The 24141-nt window shown below is 39.4% G+C and overlaps 1 protein-coding gene across 1 annotated transcript in view; it reads right to left on the bottom strand.

Moving 5' to 3' along the window:
• Nucleotides 1–6165: 6165 nt before the first annotated feature.
• The window catches only part of ttk (TTK protein kinase), a 45275-nt gene continuing 27299 nt past the window's right edge, over nucleotides 6166–24141 (bottom strand). Inside the window, exons 11-22 of the mRNA XM_033020818.1 lie at nucleotides 22642–22817; nucleotides 20661–20812; nucleotides 20382–20550; nucleotides 20194–20286; nucleotides 17887–18044; nucleotides 16385–16536; nucleotides 15441–15565; nucleotides 13887–13964; nucleotides 11207–11383; nucleotides 8615–8705; nucleotides 7875–7972; nucleotides 6166–7213 (exon numbers count right to left, since the gene is read on the bottom strand). Of these exons, the coding sequence (XP_032876709.1) occupies nucleotides 7136–7213; nucleotides 7875–7972; nucleotides 8615–8705; nucleotides 11207–11383; nucleotides 13887–13964; nucleotides 15441–15565; nucleotides 16385–16536; nucleotides 17887–18044; nucleotides 20194–20286; nucleotides 20382–20550; nucleotides 20661–20812; nucleotides 22642–22817 (1547 nt within the window). The 3' untranslated portion in view covers nucleotides 6166–7135. The remainder of the gene's footprint in view (nucleotides 7214–7874; nucleotides 7973–8614; nucleotides 8706–11206; nucleotides 11384–13886; nucleotides 13965–15440; nucleotides 15566–16384; nucleotides 16537–17886; nucleotides 18045–20193; nucleotides 20287–20381; nucleotides 20551–20660; nucleotides 20813–22641; nucleotides 22818–24141) is intronic.

The following is a 24141-nucleotide window of genomic DNA, read 5'->3' as shown; positions in this document are numbered from 1 at the left end:
CAATGATGGTGTGTATTGGGGAACCAGATGAAATATATCTAAGTTTGCCAACATCGATACTGCATGAGAATGTGAATTGTGCAGAGGGTATAAAGAGGCATGATGCTGATTTAGACAAGTTAAGCGGGTGGTCAAATTTATAGCAGATGCAGGGCAATATAGAAATAAAGTGAAGTTATCCACCTTGGTAAGAACAGCAGTAGGATATGATTATTTATATAGTGCTTGATTACAAAAGGGAGAACACCCAAAAAGCAAATAAGCAAGGTGCAGCAAGCAGTAAGACATATTGGCTTACATGGCTTTGAATAAAGGAGGAAAGATGTCTTGCTACAAATGTGCAGATCAGATTAGTTTATTGTCATATACTCCCAGGTGCAGTGAAATTCACTATTCACATGAAACTCAGAGTAAACAGTACACAGAGTAATGAGAAATATAACAATAAATACTAGTTATCAGCACCATATCATGTTGTCCCACAAATTGTTCAATTGCAGACACAATAAGAATTTTGTTTTAATATGAGAACTGCTTGGTTGACCTGACACTGCAAATAAATTACTTTAGCACCAGGTTTTGAAGATTATAAGGTTACCTGCAGGATGAGGAAAACGAGAGAAGGCATCAGCACTAGCAATATAAATGGTAATTCTGTGAAAGATCCAATTTCCATTTTAAAACCAGATGTTCAATTGTGATGTTCAATTGACGGCAAACATCTCCCTCTGGTGGTCACATTGAGGGAACACTTTTTTTTAAACCCTCTAATAACTGAGCTTAACTACAAAATGTATTTAAAAAAAGATTTTATATGGCTTTTAGTTTGGATGTACTGAAACCGTACAGAATTTAACCAGAATGCGTTGTTTGAATCAAACAGCGGTATCTTTCCTCAGCTTACTTTGTCCCTTGATTGAAAACAAATCTCTTTGTCATAACTTCAAATGACTCCAATCTTCTCTTTTGCCCATATGGCACAACCTATAGAGGTTATATACCTATAATGCAAAGAGTAGGAATTAACTGGTCCTTTTCAGAATAGCAGGCAGTGACTATGGGGTGCGGCAAGGCACAGTGCTGGGTCCACAGTTATTTACAATATTATATCAACGATTTAGACGAGGGAATTAAATGTAACATCTCCAAGTTTGCGGATGACACAAAGCTGGGTGGCAGTGTGAGCTGCGAGGAGGATGCTATGAGGCTGCAGGGTGACTTGGATAGGTTGGATGAGTGAGCAGATGTAGTATAATGTGGATAAATGTGAGTTTATCCACTTTGATGGCAAGAACAGGAAGGCAGATTACTATCTAAATGGCGTCAAATTGGGAAAAGGGGAAATACAGATTATTATTTGAATGGTGTCAGATTAGCAACGAGACCTGGGTGCCCTTGTACATCAGTCACTGAAAATAAGCATGCAGGTACAGCAGGTAGTGAAGAAAGCTAATGGCATGTCGGCCTTCATTGCAAGAGGATTTGAGTTTAGGAGCAAGGAGGTAATAATAATAATAATAATGGATGGGATTTATATAGCGCCTTTCTAATACTCAAGGCGCTTTACATCGCATTATTCATTCACTCCTCAGTCACATTCGGTGGTGGTAAGCTATTTCTGTAGCCACAGCTGCCCTGGGGCAGACTGACGGAAGCGTGGCTGCCAATCTGCGCCTACGGGCCGGCCCCTCCGACCACCACCAATCACTCACACACATTCACACACAGGCAAAGGTGGGTGAAGTGTCTTGCCCAAGGACACAACGACAGTATGCACTCCAAGCGGGATTCGAACCGGCTACCTTCCGGTTGCCAGCCGAACACTTAGCCCATTGTGCCATCTGTCGTATTACTGAAGTTATACAGGGCCCTGTGAGACCACATCTGGAGTATTCTTACTATTGAGGGAAGGCAGCGTAGGTTCACCAGGTTAATTCCCGGGATGGCGGGACTGACATATCATGAAAGAATGGGTCGACAGGGCTTGTATTCACTGGAATTTATGAGGATGAGAGGTGATCTTATAGAAACATATTAAATTCTTAAAGGATTGGGCAGGCAAGAAAAATGTTCCCGATGTTGGGGGAGTCCAGAACCTAGGGTCACAGTTTAAGAATAAGGGGCAGGCCATTTAGTATTGAGATGAGGAAAAACTTTTTCACCCAGAGTTGTGAATCTGTAGAATTCTCTGCCACGGAAGGCAGTGGAGGCCAATTCACTGGATGTTTTCAAGGGAGAGTTAAATATAGCTCTTAGGGCTAAAGGAATCAAGGGATATGATGAAAAAGCAGGAACAGGGTACTGACTTTGGATGTTCAGCCATGATCATATTGAATGGTGGTGCTGGCTCAAAGGGCCAAATGGCCTACTCCTGCATCTATTTTCTATGTTTTTATGACCATATGGCACATACTTCTCAGCAGTCCCTCTCCACAAACATGAACATTAACTTCAAACACAGAACATGGAATGAATGGCACAGTGTAGGAATAGGTCCTTTAGCCCACAATGTCCATGCCAAACATGATGCCAGATTAAACTACTCATCTCCGCCTGTTCATGATCCATACCCCTACATTTCCTGGGCAGAGGTCGGATCAGAGTCTCGGACGGAGTTGGGCCTCGGATGGAGCCTCAGGGTAGAGGATGAGTTCGGGCCAAGGTGGATGGGCCATGTCGCCGAGAACTAAGGGGACCTGGTGGGGGGGGGGGGGGGGGGGGGGGGAACATGGAAGGGACAAATACTTTTTGTAACTTGATGTCAATGCCTTTGTTGTGACTCTTTTGTGTACTTTGTATGCAAAAACAAAAAAAACATTTAAATCGCACTGTACCTAGCTAGGTACAAGTTACAATAAAGTATCATCGTCATTATATCCATGTGCCTATCTAAAAGCCTCTTAAATGTTTTTTTTCACTTCTGAGAATGAAAAAGGCAATCCGAGGGGTTGGGTACCAGCTTCACCTTTTGGCCTTGCCTAAAGCGTACTGGTCAGGCTTTGCCTTGAAGATCACAGGACATCATCCTGGGCACCCATGGTCAACATTACCTAGTTTGATTTAGTATTCACGTATTGCCTGAATATTATCATGTATCAGTCTGAAGAAGGGTCACGACCTAAAGAATTAGTTTGAAGAAGGGTCCCAACCGGAAACGTCTCCTGTCGATTCGCTCCGCAGATGCTGCCTGACCTGCTAAGTTCCTCCAGCTCTTTGCGTTTTGCCCACTAATAAGTATTAACCTTATGGGATGTATAACGTTACTTCATTGAATCGGTGTCCAGGTGAATCACTGATCATTATATTACCAATTTTGTCCCTGCAGGTTCATTTCTGAATCGGTTTCTCAATATGAATGGCAACCTACCACTCAATGGTTTTACTAACTCAATTAGCCTCAAACAGCTGTCATTCAAATCTAATCATTAGGCTGGCACCAAGCATTTGATTCATCAACAGTTGGTACCTCGGTATCTTCAAATGCAACATAGGAAGGCAACTTTCCTTAGGTACCCAACAGAAATTATATCCTGGAACTTCCTACTCAAAAATATTACGGACGCATCGTTACCATAATTGTAGTGTTTCAAGACTGGGCAATTAAGGATAAGCAATAAATACTGGTCTTGCATCCGATTCCCAGATGCTGAAAAAGATGAACAAAATTTTTTTAAATCAGTTGGAAATTAGATGTGAAATATGTTTCAAAGTGCAATTCTTATTAGGATGCCAGACCAATTGGATTATGTGGATAAGATACAAATTATGAAAGGAGACATGCTTCTCAATCTGCATGCATGCACTTAAATTGAGTGAACCAGCTTTAAGCCAGTCAAACAACAGCCAGCTTTACCTGCAAACTCATACCTGTCAGCCAACTTTCCCCAATCTAGGAGTAACAAATTCTAGCGCCTTAAGGGAAATGAGTATAATCCAGGAAATTAGAGGATTCACTTGTGCTTGGAAGAGATTTGGCTAATTTGGCACATTCAACATGTCTTTAAGCAGTGCACATCATGTCTTACCAACAGGGCGGCACAGTGGCGCAATGGTAGAAATGCTGCCTTACATCCTGACCATTGGTGCTGTCTGTACAAAGTTTGTATGTTATCACTGTGACCGCGTGGGTTTTCTCCATGTGCTCCGGTTTCCTCCCATACTCCAAAGACTTACAGGTTTGTAGGTTAATTGGCTTATTAGAATTGTAAAATATCCCTAGTGTGTGTAGGATAATGCAAGTGTGCGAGGATTGCTGGTCGGCGCGGACTCTGTGGGCTCAAGGGCCTGTTCCGCGCTGTATCCCTCTCTAAACTAGCTAACATCAGCTCCCACTTATGTTTCATGACATCAGCTCAAACATTTGAAGTGAACAGGAGGTTGATCTGTATTAGCATTGCAGATTATTGAACTGCTCGTTAATAGTTTTCCTCTCCACATGCTTGGAGAAAATGAATCACATTCAACAATGTTTCACCACCTCTAGGTTACATGAGGAATATGATGGAATGTGCCCGGATGGATGAATGCAGCATTGTCAAAACACAAGCTCAACATTCAGGACAATGCAATTCTAACCCAAAGCATGGAGGCAACACGCTTCAACTATTTTCCAAGGGGAAATATAGACCACATGTGGGTTAAGATTGTGTACAGAGAAACCGAATCAGGTAACAAATGTTCTTTTATCAAAATTACAGATTAGCTGATCTTTTATATCATAATTTTGATTGCCACATAATCCATCACCAGTACATGGTAGCTCCAGTGTGCATCAAGACACATTGCAGAAATCCAAAGACCATTCAACCCAAAATCCATACTTCCCAAACAAGCATCTTTCATCATCTAGAATAAAATTTGCAATGCATTATTTTCCACATATCATGCCAAACTAGAAATATTAACATTCCTGCTTCGTATCTACTTTAAAATCTTGTAACACTCAACTAACAGCATAATGGGTGTATATAACACGATGATTAGAGAAATGTTGCTACACAATTCATAAATTAAATTAGAACTGGACAAAAAGTATGACTTCCTTTATTCATTTATCCTTATAGAATATAAGATTTCTTTAAGATGATCACAAATACCGAGAACAAAAATAGTTGATGTCAGTCTCCATGGGAGAAGAAATCATCCAGTCACAATAAATTAGCTACTATGCATTTTATTCCAATTCCAGAAAAGGGGTGTTTTCCTCTTGATGCCAATTGTCTTCAGTTTTGTCAGGGCACCATTTTGCAAGGTAACCAGCATAATCAAGGACCAGTCCCACCCTGGTCACTCCCTCCCCCATCAGGCAAGAGGTACAGAAGTTTGAAAACACACACCTGATGCATGGAGTTTATTTAATCGGAATTTATCTTGCACTTTATGTTGTACCCTTTATCTGTGCACTGTGAACGACTTGGATAGGACGGGTTTGGAGGGATATGGACCAAGCGCAGGCAGGTGGGACTAGTGTAGCTGGGACATGTTGGGTTAAAGGGCCCGTTTCCACACTGTATCATTCTTTGAATCTATGACTTGATTGTGATCATGTGTAGTCATTTATTTGTGAATAGCACGCAACAAAAAGCTTTTCACTGTACTTCAGTACATGTGTCAATAATAACCAAACTAAACCTTGATGCCACATTGTCAAATGTTGCCTCGGACAACATTTACCATATTTTAGAATCATCTCTTTTGCTCCAATGCCAAATTGTAACATTAGCATAAAGCTTAGTGGAAATGTAATAACTCATTGTTTTAATTAGAGTATGAATATCTTAGCAATCAATTGACACCAATTTTTAAGAGATATACTGCACAAACCAGAGAATCTTTCAAATCAGGATTAGAATCTTTTGAAGCAAACGTGACCATAAATTGTAAACTTCACTAATGCTACATTCGTACTACAAACTTCAATGCTGATCACTGGTATTACTAGTTACTTAATTGAGGGAAAATGGAAGCTAAGTAGTTAGATCTAAATTTTAACAAATTTTAAAATCTTCATATCTCAAGGCATCAATTTTCATATAGCTCAAATTTTCCAATGACAGTCATATCTTTCCATAGTTTTTGCACAAGCAGATTAAAAGCAAGAGTTTCAAATTGAATAGCTGCACGAGGATAGAACTATTATCATCACAAAGAAGGCAACTACATTGATTGAAGTATAATGCATGTTCTTGCATTTTTTATTCGCATTTACAAATTAGGTAATGTACATTGGTAACAATTTCAGTCACCCAAATCACAGTTTATACTCAGAGCCAAGAGTTGCCATTAAAAAAAAAAATACGAGCACATACATAGCTAGCATTGACCAATTTTAATAGATGGTATAGCTCAAAGGTATTTACAGGTTATCTTAACATAGTGTATAGTTTTTGGTGGGAAATGCATCAATGACTTCAATCTCAAAAAATAAATTCACCATAGAAGCATGAAATTTGTCTGAGCACACCTCAAATACCAAATGAATCAGATTAAGGCTCTAAAGCTTCAAATGTGAAAATGACACAGTGGGTCAGTCTTTCCAACTTTGGCACTCGTGTTAAATTCTAACTGAACAAGATTGAAATACAATCTCTGGTAACCATCCATGAATGAGTTTGGATGGCTTCTCTTTAGCTCCAAGAATAGAAACTCTGCACAAAATTACTTTGAGATCTCCACAGGTCACAGTGTAAAATATAAAAGGAACAGCAGGTGCAGGAGCAGCTTACCTTCCCAGATAATGAAATTGAGTAAACTTTATTCAGGCTCAACCCCTCATCCTTACAAAGAGCATTTGCAAAGAGAACATTTGTTATTAGGTTATTTGCATCATGAATTATGTGTTTTCTAAAAATATTAGTTTGTAAATGCTGCATCCGTCCTTCCCCAGTGTAGATCAGCAGTCTTGTACACTGCTGCTACTACTACAGAGGGTAAACATTTACGACAAAATGCTATGATGTTACACACAACAGCTAGAGAAACACAAACACGTAACAGTAACCAGCACAAGTCAGTTTCTAAAGAACCATATCAATGTTCTATTGCTCTACATCTTGCTTTGGATACAAGATGCAAAGTCCCAGCCATCTCTGGCTTGATCTGCATTTTTCCTTGCAGGAACACAACTTTTTTTCTGCTACAAACGCTGCTGGGATGGCTTCATAACAGCAGATGCATCAAGATCATGGCCATTGTTATACTGCTCCCATAAAACCTAAAAAAGAATGAAAACAAGAGTTATGGACCTGTACTCGCTGGAGTTTAGAAGAATGAGGGGGAGCCTCATTGAAATGTACAGAATAGTGAAAGGCTTGGATGGAGTGGACGTGGAGAGGATGTTTCCACTAGAATCTTGGACTAGGTCATAACCTCACAATTAAAGGGCGTCCTTTAAGAAGATGAGAAGGAATTTCTTTAGTCAGAAGGTGGTGAATCTGTGGAATTCTTTGCCACAGGCTGTGGAGGCTATCAATGGATATTTTTAAAGCAGAGATAGATACATTCTTGTTTAAGAAGGAACTGCAGATGCTGGAAAATCGAAGGTAGACAAAAATCCTGGAGAAACTCAGCGGGTGAGGCAGCATCTATGGAGCGAAGGAAATAGGCAACGTTTCGGGTCGAAACCCTTCTTTAGTTTGAAGGAGGGTTTCAACCCAAAACGTTGCCCATTTCCTAATGTATTTTGAATACATTAAACCTCAATATGGGGAAACAGAATTAATTACATAGTCAATACATAATCTCTCTGAAAGCATACTGCATGCTATTATTTAGCAAAATAAAGGTTTTACAGTGATTCGGAGAAAGATTTGATAAATTACAAAGCAAGTATTCACAAATTCAATATATGCGATAAAAGAGAGGATATGACTTACTCTGGTTGCCCTTACGATGCTGTTTGGAGAATTCAAAGCTACCAACTGGCTTAAGACATGATGTACATCTTTTCTGGATTTCTCATTAGGTTCCATCACTGCACAAATTAAATACATATTTAATGGCCATGTCCAATATGCAGACTCCGTTTAGCACCAATGATACATATTCCCCTTACTCTTAGAGTATATTTTAGTCTCCTCTTGAAAACTCGTCTTTTACATTTTGTGTGTCAACATCATTCAGTAGAAATGATTAATGGAATTATTCTAGTTAAATCATTTCAAATGTGGAATTGGTTTGATGAGTTTCCGCAATTTGGGTTGACTTGCCAATTTAAAGTATTTATCAGTATTAATTTTTCCCAGAGACCAGATACCAAATTAAATGCTGCGTATGCTATATAACTGGGCATGGTTTCTTCTTTTGACATATTAACAAAGAGACACATGCGTCAACAAAACATTGTCATTGAATTTATTCCCTTCTTTGGCCTATCATGCCTATTTATTTAGTTATTTATCTGTCAACTAGTTAACCACAGGCCTCCTCTCAATTCCATTTAAATTCCCCTTTGAAGGTTAATACTGAATAATCACATTCTCAAATATTACATTTTAGACAATAACAACTCCGAAAGCAAAGATTCTCTTAAAAAAAAAACTTGAATCTGCATCCTTTGGTTATAGAACATGAAATTAAATTGACTTCTTGTAACTAATTGAGGATTGAGACTTACCTGGTTGTGGTTGAACTTGGAGATGTACATAACGATGATCGAGCAGCGCCTCAATTGATATTCTTTCCTTGGGATTCCGTGACAAGCATTTCTACTCAAATGAAACAATTTCAACTCATGTAGTTAGTAGGAGCCACACAATATATTTAGTCATATTAAGTACAATAATTTCTAGATTATAAACAAAGAGATGAAATGCAGACCGCAACTTTATGCAATAAGAAATTTGGTATAGAAAGTTCCTTCCCCCAACTAATTGACACAATTAGCCTGGATTATCGATACACTATAAGTGCAGATAATGTAGAGCACTGTATGTTACGTAACCGACATCAGACTCAAAGACAGCCAACTGTATCTTGAAAAGTTTGAGCTGTGAAGTATATGTGACAGAATGTACCCATTGTGCTGGTTATTCTCGACCAATTCAAAGTTAAACACAGGACTCCACACGATTGCTACAGCACAACACCTTCCTCTTGTTCATATAACTATGTTTCCCTTAAAAATGCAAGGATATCTGCTTTCACTCTACTCTATGCCAAATCATTCCAAATTCCAACACCACATTGCATCTCAACTTTTATCATCACATTTGATGACAATTTAAAATGGAGGAATCTACCAAAATACTGCTCCTCCAAAATCTACATAAATACTTTATTTAAAAAACCTAACATTTCCTCATTATCTCCTTTAGTTGAAAGGCCGTGACTCATGCACAGCCACTTGAATAAGCTTTTCATCCGAAGTGTCATATTCATCTCACTATGCAACAAGCTCTTCTCAGCATAGGTGTTCAATCAAACCAAATTAAAAAAACTGCCTCATCTAAGGAAATTGGAAATTAAATAGGATAACAAAGCAAATAATAGGATTAGGATTACTGTTTCAATGGAGTATGAATAAGTAGTGAGGCAAATTATTCATGCGTGAAATGCAAAAAACGCGTGCTTCTATATTTATGACAGGAAGGTTCAAGGTACAAAAGAAAATATTCCAACATTATGTTCCAACATTAAAATTAAAATGCAGGAAATAGTTTTATATAGCATCTCTGGAGGAAGAAACAGACAACATTTTAGGCTGAAGACCCTTTGCCAGAATTGAGGAGAGCAAAAAAGCCTAAATTAAATTAGAGAAAGGAGGTGGAATGGAGAGGTCAAATAATTATTTCTGATATGGCAGGGCTAGAGTTGGCGTGGGAATAAAGTGTAAATCAGGTAATCCAGTTAAAAAGTGAAGGAGCAAAAACCAAAGTTGTGGCCTCCCCTACACTGGTGAAATCAAGAGTAGATTACACAACCGTTTTGCAGACTATGTGCAGTCTACAATCGCCACCGTGAGACTCCAGGTGCATGGCATTTTAACTGTCCTAGCCTCCCACATTTACCTGTCAGTACTCATTATTACAAAGAGTGTAAAACAGAAGAATAAGATTGCATATTATAAGGACATAGTAACAGGAGCAGAATTAGGCCATTCGGCCCATCGCCTATTCCGCCATTCAATCATGGCCGATCTATCTCCCGCCTTACCCCATTCTCCGGCCTTCTCCCCATAATCTCGGACACCCATATTAATCAAGAATCTATCTAACTCTGCTTTAAAAATATCCATCGACTTGGCCTCCTCAGCCTACTGTGGCAATGAATTCCACAGATTCACCACCCTCTGACTAAAGAAATTCCTTTCCATCTCCTTCCTTAAAGGAACATCCTTTACTTCTGAGGTTATGACCTTTAATCCTAGACATCCTCCCCACATCCACTCTATCCAAGCCTTTCACTATTCGGTACGTTTCAATGAGGTCCCCCCTCATTCTTCTAAACTCCAGCGAGTACAGGCCCAGTGCCGTCAAACGCCCACATGTTAGCCCACCCATTCCTGGGATCATTCTTGTAAACCTCTTCTGGAGCCTCTCCAGGGCCAGCACATTCTTCCTCGGATATGGTGCCCAAAATTGCTCACAATACTCCAAACGCAGCCTGACCAGTTCCATTAGTGCCTCAGCATTACATCCCTGTTTTTGTATTTTAGCCCCCCTGAAACATTTGACTTCTTTACTACCGATTCGACTTGCAGATTAACTTTTTGAGAATCCTGCACCAGCATTCACGTCCCTTTGCACCTCCGATTTCTGGATTTTCTCACCATTTAGAAAATAGTCTACACCTTTATTCCTACTACCAAAATGCATGACTCCACGCTTTGCTACACTATATGCCATCTGTCACTTTTCTGCCCACTCTCACAACCTGTCCAAGTCTTTCTACAGAATCCCTGCTTTCTCTGCACTATCTGCCCTTCCACCTATTTTCGTATCATCTGCAAACTTGGCCACAAAGCCTTCAATCCCTTCATCCAAATCATTAATATACAACGGGAAGGGTAGCGGCCCCAGCACCGACAGAACTCCGCTAGTCACTGACAGCCAACCAGAAAAACCTTTAAATTCTACTTGGATAACTTACCACCCATTGATATGAACACTGAATTTTCTAATTTCCAGTAAGCTACACACCCCAGCGTTTTTCTCCCACATCTTCAGGTGTCCTATGTTTTTTTGTTATTTGATAGAAAATTACATACCTTCAGTACATCAAGCAGATCATTTTCTGCAATAGCAGGAAATTTAATTTCGTGGTTTAAGTCTGTGATAGCCTGTAGCTTGCTGATCTGGTTTGTAAGGTGCTGAAATGGAGTCTTTCCATAAGTCATGTAGTATAAGATGCAGCCTAGAGACCATACATCACTCTTTGGACTTATCTGCAATGAAGCACACAATGAAATTTGAATTATTCCACACATCACTTTTTGAAAACAACATCTAAGAGATCTTGAATTTTATAATAATGTTCCACTACTTCACCAAATAAAGTAGCATGTGCACATCAGCACCAGACAGGTCAGTTTTGCTCTCCATTCCCCCTCCATTGACAGTCAATAACCATCTGCATTACAAGAGAGTCTAACCACCTTTCTCTGATATTCAAATACATTAATATCTCAGAGTCCCCTGCTATCAAAAACCTTAGATGTCACCATTTATCAGAGACTCTACTGGACTAGTCAAATAAATACAACTACAAGAGCAGATCAGAGGCCGAGTACACTGCAATAATTAATCACTGCCTGGCATCGCACGGTACTCAAATGCCATCAGCCCACTTGGCAGCTCTAAAGACCACCCGAAACAGCACACCACGGCTGCAGCGTGTACCCTTCACAAAATGTACTGCAGTTACTCACTTCAGCAACATCGCCCAAATGAATGACCTCTAACAGCAAGGTCAAGAGTAACAGCTGCATTGGAACACCAGCCATGCAGACTTCCCTCAAAGCTGCTTTTTTTTCAGATATGGAAATAGATTGATTCAAATCAACATGTCCAAATCCTAGAACATCTTACACAATTGTATTGCATGAAAACCTTTACTCGAATGATGACAGTGGTTCAAGAGAGTGAAGGCAGCTACCATTATTTTCACAGGGTAATTAGGAATGAGTAATAAAGAGTGATCTTATCCAGTTATGCCCGTATCTTGAAAAGTTGCAAATTTAGATTAGAATGTAAGAAACAGCAAAAGGCCTGGTACACTATACATCAAGATCACGGCTGAACTCAATTGTAACTCTACTTCCTATAATGTTCCCCATTGATCTCAACTTCTGTCATAGGCCAAAAATCTCTCAATATCATTCACAGCTCTCTGGGGTAAAATTTCCAAAGATTCACATTCTCAGAAGAAATCCCCCCTTTTTTGTCTTAAATGGGCAACTCCTTATTCTGAAAATGCATTCCCAAGTTCATAAAACCTCCTTGAGGTGAAACACCCTGCAGTATCTACCTTGCCAAGTCCTCTCCAAATCTTTAATGCTTCATGCTTTTGAATTCCAATGAGTCTAGATCCAATATGGAACTTTCTTAGTGAGGCAGACAAAATGTTGCTCCTTATTGCTATTTATTTGTCTAATTTTCACCTCTAGCCTATGTCACAATTCACCTATTTGGCAATCAACTCCCCTCCCCCCCTCACCAGTATCCATGTCATTTTCCCCCCCACATCCACCTCCCTTTTCCAGCTTTTTCCTGCCCTACACCATCAGTCTAAAGAAAGGTCCCAATTCAAAACAGTCTATCCATTCCCTCCAAAGTACTGCCTAACCCATTGAGTTTCTCCACCACTTTGTGTTTTCATAAAGACAAAGTATGTGTTTCATGTCTCTGATTTCCTTATTACACATTATCAATTCTTCAGTCTCATTCTTTAAGGGACAAATGTTACCTTAGTTGTCCTATTCCTTTTTATATACTTCTAGCTGTTATTTGTTATGTCATCTTAGCTAATTCTCAGTGTATTTTCTCCCTAATCATGGATTTCCCCAACCATTTGGTCTATCGCCAATCTTTGTGTGGCTTTTCCTCCAATTTGATAACATCATTAACTGAATTAGCATTTATAGATCATCATTATCAGGGTAATTTTATCTGAATAGAATGTATCTTGGTTAAAAAATCTCAAATGCCTGCCTTTTCATATCTACTGACTTACCTTTAAATCTATTTTTCCAGTCCACATTTGAAACTCTATATTCACACCTTTATAAAATGTATCATTTAAATCACTATTTTCAAATGGCTGCCGAAGAAAACCAGCTGAACCTGTAGAACGGTTTTGTGAGTGTGGTCTTATTTAAGGTCAGCCCTGCCTCCCAATATTTGTCCAAACAAACACCACTTGTTTCTCGGCACTGCTCTCCAGTCTCACATTTTATCTTATTCATATCACGATAACAGTGATCTACGTAGTTTGAAGAAGGGTTTCGGACCGAAATGTTGTCTATTTCCTTCGCTCCATAGATGCTGCTGCACCCGCTGAGTTTCTCCAGCATTTTTGTCTATCTACGTAGTCTAACCTGTTCAAGCTGTTCATTGCCATTTTCCCTTCCAATCTTCTGTAAATCCTTCACCTCTCACTCTGTCCTGCAAATCTCCCTTTCACAAATATCCCTCTCATTATATTTTCACCTTGTGCTACATTCTAGCCATTGGGGCACACAAGTCCCAAACTTCATTTATCTCTCCTTATTCACCTATGAGATCAGATAATGTTTATTTCCTTTCCACTATTCCCAGATTATAAATTTATTGTAAATCAGCATATTTTCTGATAGTATTAACTATATCACATGATAAATGGTGAAATATATATTCACATACATGGACCAAACCTATCTAAATACAGAATATACAGGAGATAGTTCTTACCTTTGACTTGTGCTTGGTTTCACCATTGGAGAACATATCTTTAATGGTTTCAGGTGCCATGAAATTTAGCGTGCCCACCTAAGAGATAATTAACATTAGTATTCTGAGAGAAGAGGCAGCAGATGCTGACATCTGGAGCAATAAACAATTTGTCGGAGAAACTAAGTGGTTTGAGTATCACCTGTCAGGTGGGAAAGGGATTGTGGTCACTTTGGGTAGGGACTCTGCATCAGGACTGAGAATGGAGGGGGAAGATATCGAGCATAAAGAGAGGAGTGTCGAGAAAGGCCCAGTGGGTGATTGGTGAACAGAGCAGAGGCAAAGGAAGAGGGGCTGATGGAGTGAGGCAACGGTGGGTAAAAGAGTTGCCATTTTCCGTGGCAACGGTGCAGGATTAGGCCATTCGGCCCTTTGAGCCAGCACCGCCATTCAATGTGATCACGGCTGATCATCCCCAATCAGTACCCCGTTCCTGCCTTCTCCCCATATCTCCCGACTCCGCTATTTTTAAGAGCCCTATCTAGCTCTCTCTTGAAAGCATCCAGAGAACCTGCCTCCACCGCCCTCTGAGGCAGAGAATTCCACAGACTCATCACTCTCTGTGAGAAAAAGTGTTTCCTCATCTCCGTTCTAGATGGCTTACTCATTCTTAAATCTTTGGGTAGTAGTCAACTCAGGCAGAACATGAGGTTGTCCCTCTAGTATCTGTTGGGTCTTACCTTCGATGGAAAATACCAATAATGATGGATAGGTTGGTGTGGGAATGAGTAGGGGGATTGAAATGGCATGCAATTGGTATTGGGATTGGTTCACCAATCAGATTTTAAATTTACACTGTTATCTAATTGTGAATTCTATTTCTTTTCCTGTGAAATTTCTTCAAATGTTACTGTAGTTTTCAAAGAATGTGTACTTCATCAATTTGATAAACTTCCTTTTTTCCAATCAGCACTTGATGAGGTAGAAATTTTTTCTTGATAATAAGAGATGAAAAATAACATTTTAATAAACTGATAAATGGCAAAATTTGTAAAAAGCCAAAACTGCACTAATACAATCACATAAGATGTGGATTCTTATTAAAAGTTAAAAACATACTTTTGGTTAAAAACATACAATCTGCATCTTCCTTCCAACAAAAGAGAAAATCTCTCATTCATTTAATCTCCTTTTTTGTCAATGGTGAATGAAATCCTATAGATTAGTTTAACCTCAGGCGAAAGAAACAAGTGCTCTAGTGCTGTGTCAGGGATAAATGTTCAATCTGCACAGGCAACGCTGGAGGTCATGATTGACCACCCAGTCACGAGATTTGTGGGGCTATCAAGCTGCGCCACTGAGCCGTTCGTAGGGCAAGTAAATTGTGTTTCTTATAAATCATATATAGTTCTAATTGTGTGTTACAATCCACTTACAAAATTTGGGCCCAGTGAAGTCAATCAACACTTTGGAATTAGAATGTAATTACATTTTGCACAATTAGCAATTACAACCAAGGCTATTTTTTTATTATTAATGACAAGATATCAAATTCTTTGCAAAACTTTTACTCACCAAAGCATCTTTACTAATACTGGTCACATCCGGTTGTATCTCATTTGCAATGCCAAAATCTATCAACTTCAGCATTCCCTCGACCATCAGAAAATTAGCTGGTTTCAGGTCACTATGAATTATACCTAAATAACATGAGACATGGATGAATTTGTAGCAATTTTACACTACTCACAAATCATGCAGAATAAAATATAAACTCTGAGATTGAAGATGCTCAAATAGAAATATTAACCAAGCTGCAAAAAAATGAGGCATTTGTAGTAATAGAAATTTCCTGGAGATATTATTTACTTAATCCTCTGATATATGCCCAAATTGCAGAGCATATGAAAGGAGTGCAGAGCAAATGAAAGGAGTGACAGAAAGGAAGTGGAAGATTTGTAAAGGGTACAGAAGTAGTTTGTCAGAAAACTGCCTGGGTTACGGAGGTATGAGCTGCAAGATGGACTTTTTTTTTTGCTATGGCAGATGAGGGAAATTTGATGGAAGAATATAAAATTATGAGAGACAGATAGGGTAGACAGTCAGAACCTTTTTCTCAGGATGGAAATATGAAAGACGATGAGTGGGGCAAAGTTTAAAAGAGATGCACAAGACATGGCTTTCGTTGTAAGCACAGTGGTGGGTGCCTGGAATGATGGTGGAGCCAGATATGATACTGGTATTTAAGAGGGTTTCAGATAGGCACATGTTTTAGTTTAACTTGGTATAATGTTTGTCACAGACACAGTAGGCCAAAGGGACTGTTCCTGTGCTCTATTGTTCCATGTCCATGTTATCAGATTAATTTCTGTGAAGGACAATTGTAAATTTAAACAGATTATAAAATAGGAAACCAATAGCTTCAGTTAGGGAGAAGTATTGTTTTTAAACAATCACAATAAATGTGTTGGAAAAAGACAAATTACATTTTTGTTCAATAGTTTAAACCAGATATTTACCATGCTGATGAATTGTGTGAACAGCTTCCAACATGTTTCCCCAGTATAATTTCCGTTCCAGTGGATTGATGACCTTTTTCCTTCGCAGCAAAGTGTTCAAGTCTATATTACCACATTCCATTATCGTGTAGATATAATTATCCGTGATCTCACTGTTAAACAAATCAATTGAATGTTTTGAAAATACATTAAGGCAGTGTTAGATAGACATTTTTAAGGCAGAGATAGATAGAATCTTAATTAGTACGTGGATCAGGAACTATGGGTAGAAAGGAGAATGGAGTTAGGAGGGAGAGATAGATCAGCCATCATTGAATGGCGGACTAGACCTGATGGGGCCAAATGGTCTAATTCTGCTCCTATCACTTATGACAGACAGTAGAGATAGGGGGAGGTGAGCGGAAGAAGGGGAAGGGATTAGTCTTAGCTTCAAGGCAAAAATTTTGAAATCACATGGGTGGAGCTAAATATCATTGTTGGAAGCAATCCGTAGCTTCCTTATAGTTACCAAGCCAGAATATTAACCATCGATATAGTACAACTCTATAAGCTATGTCATATGTAAAATAGAGAACAAAATTTGACACTAAGTGCCACCAGAATTTAACATGGCATACATGCAATGGTTTAGTAAAATAAAAACGTTTAGACAGGTTTTGGAAGGAAATGCAGACCACAAGGCCTTGATGGTATTATCCACAGCCAATAAAAGTAAAACAAATGTAATTTTGTGCATTTATCACTAATAGTTATATAAATTGACAGCTAAAATAGTTTGGAGAACAAATTAATTCTGTACTTGAGTCTCACCCATAATAATATGCCATGAAATAGACTGAGGAAATGGCATAGAGACTTAAATAAATATTATATTGAGGGGGCTTTGCAAATAAGGATTACAATATGATACACTGTGGCTTGGGATTCAAGAGGAGCACAAATGTAACTAGCGTTATAAACAAAGAAAACCGCTTGGGTATGTACAGCGAGTTGGGAAATCGAGAGATACAAGGATGGTTATGCAAAGGAAAGTACATAAAGTTTTTCATAATACAACTGAACAACGAAGTCTATGCATCTATTGTCTCAAGTTAATCAAGTTAGGAATAAAAGCTGTACAAAAAATATTTAAGAATGAACATTTCCAAGGATGAGACTAATAGAATTTGGACGACGAAAAATGAGGGATATGAAGAACTAGATGTTGACAGGCTTGAGGATTGTTCACAGCAAGTTTAAGGCGCCAACATGCCCATTCCCACAATTGGGCTTTTGTTTTTAAATGTGCTTCAGTGACCGCCTGGACATTTCCTTGGCCCTAATCTATAAAACACACCATCTATGAACCCCTTGGCCTGGTTTTATCCTCCCATGCTTTGTAGTCTGCACTTGGCCAACCATGTTCGTACATTGCTACTGGCCCATTTCTGTTTATTACATAATACACTGCCAAAATGCAACTCAAGATACGATGTCATCAAGTTCAAAACAAAACTACTCACTAATCATAAAGCTTGATTATCCTGTCACTGTGTGGTTGTAGACGTTTCAAATATTCAATTTCATCTTTGTAACCAACTATTGACTGTTCATCTGCATCTTGCAGATTCACTTGCTTAATAGCATACAGTTGTTTCTTCTGATCTAGTACTTGGAACACCTGGTAGGAACAAAGCAGTATATTTTCCAGATAAATAATTATTAATTATTATTATTTAAATATTCTCTATCTAGATTAAAAACTGAAATCTTAAACTAACCAAAAGCATTAGAATTGATTTGTTGGAATCGGGTGACCTTAAAAACAAGTTTGCAATACGGTCTGCTTAACATGCAAAAATACATTTTAAGACCGTCTTCGTGTTGTAAGGAAGCAACTAGTGTTCAGAGATAAAAAGGAAAAAGCCAAGATAGGATCAGGGGATTTAAGAGCTGGTGCCAAAAGCTGCTGAAAATGAAGAGTTTAATTAGAATTATTTTCAATTCCGTTATAAATCTGGAAATTACTATTGGTCAACAAGATTGGGAGCAATAGGTAAAACAACCTTACAAAAAATGAAATACCGCTGCAATTTAAAAAAAATAGCTGAAATCTACAGAGGGTGGAAAATGGCGATCTGGAGAAAATGACAGAGCAGGAAATAATGATGCTTGTGCTAGAAAGTAAACAACAGTCAGAAGATCAGCTGAAAACTAAACAGGACAAGAGGATTAGGCTTAACCTTCCTGTTTAAGACACACAATTGCACTGAAATCAGAAACATACAGCATTAACTAGTGGGAGCCCATCCTTATTAATCCTAGTTTCCAGCACTAGGCATCTGGCCTTTATGGATGGGTAATTTATGTGCTAATGTAGACACATAAATGCTGTCAGTGACACTGCTTCAACTACTATTTCAGGCAATGTATTCCAGATACACATTGTTCTGGATGAAGATGGTCCTCTAAACCCACAGATAACCCCAAACCCTCAGATTCCCACCAAATATTTTACCTCATTCAAAATCTATGTCCTCTAGTTTAATCCACATCTGATATGGGAATAACTTCCTTCTGTCTACTCTATCTAAACCCCTCAATTTGAAATAGCCCAATGATTACCAATGTCCACTCTTAACCTCCTCTGCTCCAGGGAAAACAGACCCAGCCTCTACTCTTAATCCAAGCAACATTCTGGTGAATTTTCTCTTCTCTCTTCCAGCACTATCATATGGCGTGATAAGCAGAACTGCACGCAGTGCTCCAGCTGAAGTCTGACCTATATTTTATCAAGTTGGAACATAACGTATTCTGATCTACTCATTGCAGCCTCTGCACTTTCTTTTATCTGCACTTCCTCTAGTATTATAACACTGTATCTGCAGTTTCCTTTCTCCTTTCATAATAGCTGCTGTATTCATATATGATACGACTTTCCTGGATAGTATGCAAAACTAAGACTTTCACTGTATCTCAGTACAATAATGAACCAAAACCTGGGCTGCCACTTTCAAGAATATTTGAACCAGCCAACCAAGATCCCTCTGTCCTTCAATGTTTCCTACGATGCCGTCATTCATGGTGCATATCATAGCCCCATTGGTAATCCATAAATGCACGACCCTAGAGTTATTTGGATTAAACTCGCTCTGCCATTTCTCAGTCTATTTCACCAACACAACATATCACCCTGTAGCCAAGACCACCCTCCACATGATCAACAACTCCAATACCCATGTCATCTACAAACGTTTTTTAACATGTCTCCTTTGTTAACATTTTAATTTCTTCCTAGAGTTTAAATTCATATCTGACAAATAACCTGACAAATGGAGCGGATCAAAAGGAGGAGCTAGGTATTAGAAACATAGAAAATAGGTGCAGGAGTAGGCCATTCTGCCCTTTGAGCCAGCACCGCTACTCAATATGATCATGACTTGATCATCCAAAATAAGTACCCCGTTCTGGCTTCCCCCCCCCCCCCCATATCCCTTGATTCCCTTAGCCCTAAGAGCTAAATCTAACCCTCTCTTGAAAACATCCAGTGAATTGGCCTCCACTGCCTTCTGTGGCAGAGAATATCACAGATTCACAACTCTGGGTGAAAAAGTTTTTCCTCATCTGTCCTAAATGGCCTACCCTTATTCTTAAACTGTGACTCCTGGTTCTGGACACCCCCCCCCCCCCCCCCAACATCGAATATTGCATTCATCTGTCTTAAATTTACTACTTCTTCAACCCAAGGCTATATTTTTGTACAGTTGTAACCATTTCATCCTTTTTAACATGTAATCATCTAAAAAAGTAAGTTAATTGCTAGAGATTACCTTACTTGATCCTCCTGTTCCCAGTAATTTTATTATGGAATAGATTTTTGTTTTAACAACAATACTTTCATTGGTGGAAAACGCCCCTGCAACCTAACCAAATAAAATAACAAGTGTTAAATTGAAGAATCAGTACAATTTAAGTTCATAATGATTCATTAATTAAAAAAAGTGAAATATGGCATTACCCCCAACTGTGGCAGAAATTGAGAAGATCCATATTGTTGAAACTGACCAGGTTGCTGTGGTGTTGCTAGAGTAGATGGGAAATTGGTATGATATTGTGAAACAGGTGTAAAATTGCTTGGAGTTGAAGCCCATGGCATTGCTGATCTGCTCACAATTGGTGTCTGAAAACTTGGAACAAAATCCAGAATGGTACACGTTTGAGATTAAATGTAAAATAAGACACAGGGCCAGTTTTAAGCAGCAGTCGCATATATTATCAATTTAGCAGAAATGATTACCTGCTTGCATTGTGATGGGGCACTTCGGTGTTCGGTGTCTGACAAACAGACATTTTCGAAACAACAGTTTTGCCAGCACAACTAGTGGATGGAAATTTCTTTGGAGCAAGCACTACATCAGCTTTATTCAATGCTGCTTCAGTTGTCTGTGACTTTAAATCAAAAATTAATCAATAAATATAAAAATACCAACAGATCACTTCTTAATTTGTGTAGTCTTGCTTAATTAATGCTGTCATTTATAACTGTGTCTATTCACAAAACCAAATGTTAACAGAATGAAGGTTGCTCATCATTATAAAGTTAATTAATGGATCATATCATAATTATGATTGCTAATAGTTAACATCTGGACTTGATAGTTAAAGATGATCAATTATCGAATACAAAGCTTGACCTCCAATCTCAGTCTCTACATTTTGGATTTCAAAGATTAGAAAATTCTGTAAAAAAGGTTTGTGTTCTGGATTGATTAATAAAGGATAAACTCAAATGATTGGGAAAATAAACAACCAAAAAACGTTTCTTTTTGAAAGTGATTTTGAATGCAATGGATCAATTTATACCCAGGCGAAAGCACTTAGACATTTCTTCAAGATTAGAAAGCAACTCACAAAAGAAAAAGCCACTTACAACCATGAAGAAAAATGGAATATATTAAATTACATTTAAAATGAAAAGCATGCCAGGGATTGCACATCAGAATGGCGAATAAAAAAACCCCAAATTAACTAAATAGTCTTAAGGGCAGAGATAAAGGAACCCTCTAATTATTGATACACAGGTTGTAAAATGTACATTAAAGATAAAGGTTTAAGAAGGAACTGCAGATGCTGGAAAATCGAAGGTAGACAAAAATGCTGGAGAAACTCAGCGGGTGAGGCAGCATCTATGGAGCGAAGGAAATTGGCGACGTTTCGGGTCGAGACCCTTCTTCAGACTGATGTGGGGGTGGGGGGGGGGGGGGGGAAGGACAAAGAAAGGAAGATGCGGAGACAGTGGGCTGTGGGAGAGCTGGGAAGGGGAGGAGAAAGGAGGAGAAAGCAGGGACTACCTAAAATTGGAGAAGTCAATGTTCATACCGCTGGGGTGTAAACTACCCAAGCAAAATATGAGGTGCTGCTCCTCCAAATTATGGTGGGCCTCACTCTGGCCATGGAGGAGGCCCAGGACAGAAAGGTCGGATTCGGAGTGGGAGGGGGAGTTGAAGTGCTGAGCCACCAGATCAGGTTGGTTATAGCGAACCGAGCGGAGGTGTTGGGCGAAGCGATCGCCAAGCCTACACTTGGTCTCACCGATGTAGAGCACCGTAGGTGCGACAGAGGTTCACCTGCACGTCCTCCAACCTCATCTATTGCATCCGCTGCTCTAGGTGTCAGCTGCTCTACATCGGTGAGACCAAACATAGGCTTGGCGAAAGCTTCGCCCAACACCTCCGCTCGGTTAGCAATTGATAGTAATCATAAAAATCAACTTACCTTGTAATAGTTTAATTTAGAGATGCAGCATGGAAACAGGCCTTTTGGTCCACTGACTCCATGCCGACCATTGATTAGCCCATATTCTCATCCACTACCTACACAATTGGGACAATTTACAGTGGCTAATTAACCAACCTACAAACCCACACATCTTTGGGATGTGGGAGAAACCCAGGGCAATGAAAGTAATCAACAGTCACAAGGAAAATGTGCAAACTCCACAGCATCCAAGGACTGGATTGAACTCGGGTCTCTGGCGCAGCGAGGCAGCGGTTCTACCAGCTGTGCCACTGTGCCGCCCAAGGCACCCGTTAATTGGCTGCAATTTTAAATGGCATTGACAAATGAAGAACACATCAAAAAGTCTTTATTGCACCGAGTGAGATTCAATTCCACCAATCTCTCAAATAAAGCTTTAGTAAATTAATTTGAAATGAACTGTAAGGAATAAAAATCAGTGGCATTAAAGTACACACACACACACACACAAATCCTTATACCTCAGGTGACAAGTGACTGAAATCAGTGCCCGATAACACTCTCCCCTCCGTGGCTTCCATAGAACGGTCTTGTTTCTTTATCACATCAATACTGTGCAACTTGAATTCCTCCAACTCTTTCTCCTTAAGATTGTCAGATTTTACATCATATTCTTCCTTAATTTGATCAGGAACGGCTGGAAAAAAAAATAATACTTATGCATTCAAGTCTGGGACATCAGAAAGTGAAATTAAAAACTGCAATATTAGTCTCACAGGAAGAGTCAACAGCAATATTCTGAATATACATGTATGGCTATACTTGGAACAGGATACATTAATTTCCTGCAATGGAAACTGCAATGATTCTTAAAGGAATAAATGCATTTCCTGCCTTATTTCCTCTTCATTTTTTGTTCACATGTTCACCATTTCACTTGTACAACTCACAGAAAAACAGTGTGAATCATTGGCAAGTTAAAAATCAATTGATTTTAAAACAGATACTCGGCACACTTAAAGGTAAAAGCAGAACATCAAAATGACGAAAGTCAATTAAAAGGTTTAACATTTTTTAAATGAATTATAAATACGTGGCATTGTGTAGTTCTTCCGTGCCTATGCAACAGGCAATGCATTAAAGTTGGAGAATATGGACGGATGGAGCTTACAAATAATGAAACACAGGTGGACTTGCACACCAGCCCAAATAACTACACGAAGGAAGCAGGGCAGATTTGGAATGACCAGGAATATTTTAAGTACAGTGGACAGGCATTGCCAAATGTGAAGCAACAGGCAATTGGGCTGGCCATTTACCAAGAAAGATCTACACTAGGTTACAACAGGGACTGAAGACCTGGCACCAAATCGCAGATTAATTTATAAATCAGTCAGCCATTTCCAGTGGGTTAAATTTTAAGGACAGGAGGATTCATTCCCTCTGCTTTTATCTACAAGCAGTCGTGTACTTTTACCCTCATCCTTTTTGCTACTGTAGATCAAACAGTATTGCTGTAGATCAAACAGTATTAAAATTAAAGTACAGGTGCACAACGTTTTAATCCGAAAGCCTTGGGACCAGACACTTGTCGGATTTCGGAATTTTTCGGATTTCCGAATGGAAGATTTTTAGCGTAGATTAGGTAGGTAGCGCGGGCGGCTTGAAAAGTCTGAGCGGCTGCCTCCTCCCCGGAGGCCGGGGAATCATTGCATAAATGTTAGTCAGTTAGTTTGGAGGGATTTTATGTGGTGGGGGGGTGAAGGGGGAAACTTTAATTCTTAGTCCCCTACCTGGTCGGAGAGTCGGGGAGCGGGCAATGCCTTACCGGGTCGCCGTGCAGTAAGCTCCGGAGCGCTGTGGCCGCCGACTCCCAACATCGCGGAGCTGGGGGCTGCGGGCGTCCGGCCGCGGTTGGAGCTCCGACCCCGGCAACTCTACCCCTGGCTGCGCGGCGCTCCAAATCCAGCGCGGCCCACGGCCGGACCCCCGCAGCCCCAGCTCCGTGATGTTGGGAGTCG

Source organism: Amblyraja radiata, chromosome 5 (assembly GCF_010909765.2).
Source record: "Amblyraja radiata isolate CabotCenter1 chromosome 5, sAmbRad1.1.pri, whole genome shotgun sequence".
NCBI lineage: Eukaryota > Metazoa > Chordata > Chondrichthyes > Rajiformes > Rajidae > Amblyraja > Amblyraja radiata.
Note: the sequence above shows the minus strand (reverse complement) of the source record. Positions and strands in the feature narration are given on the sequence as shown.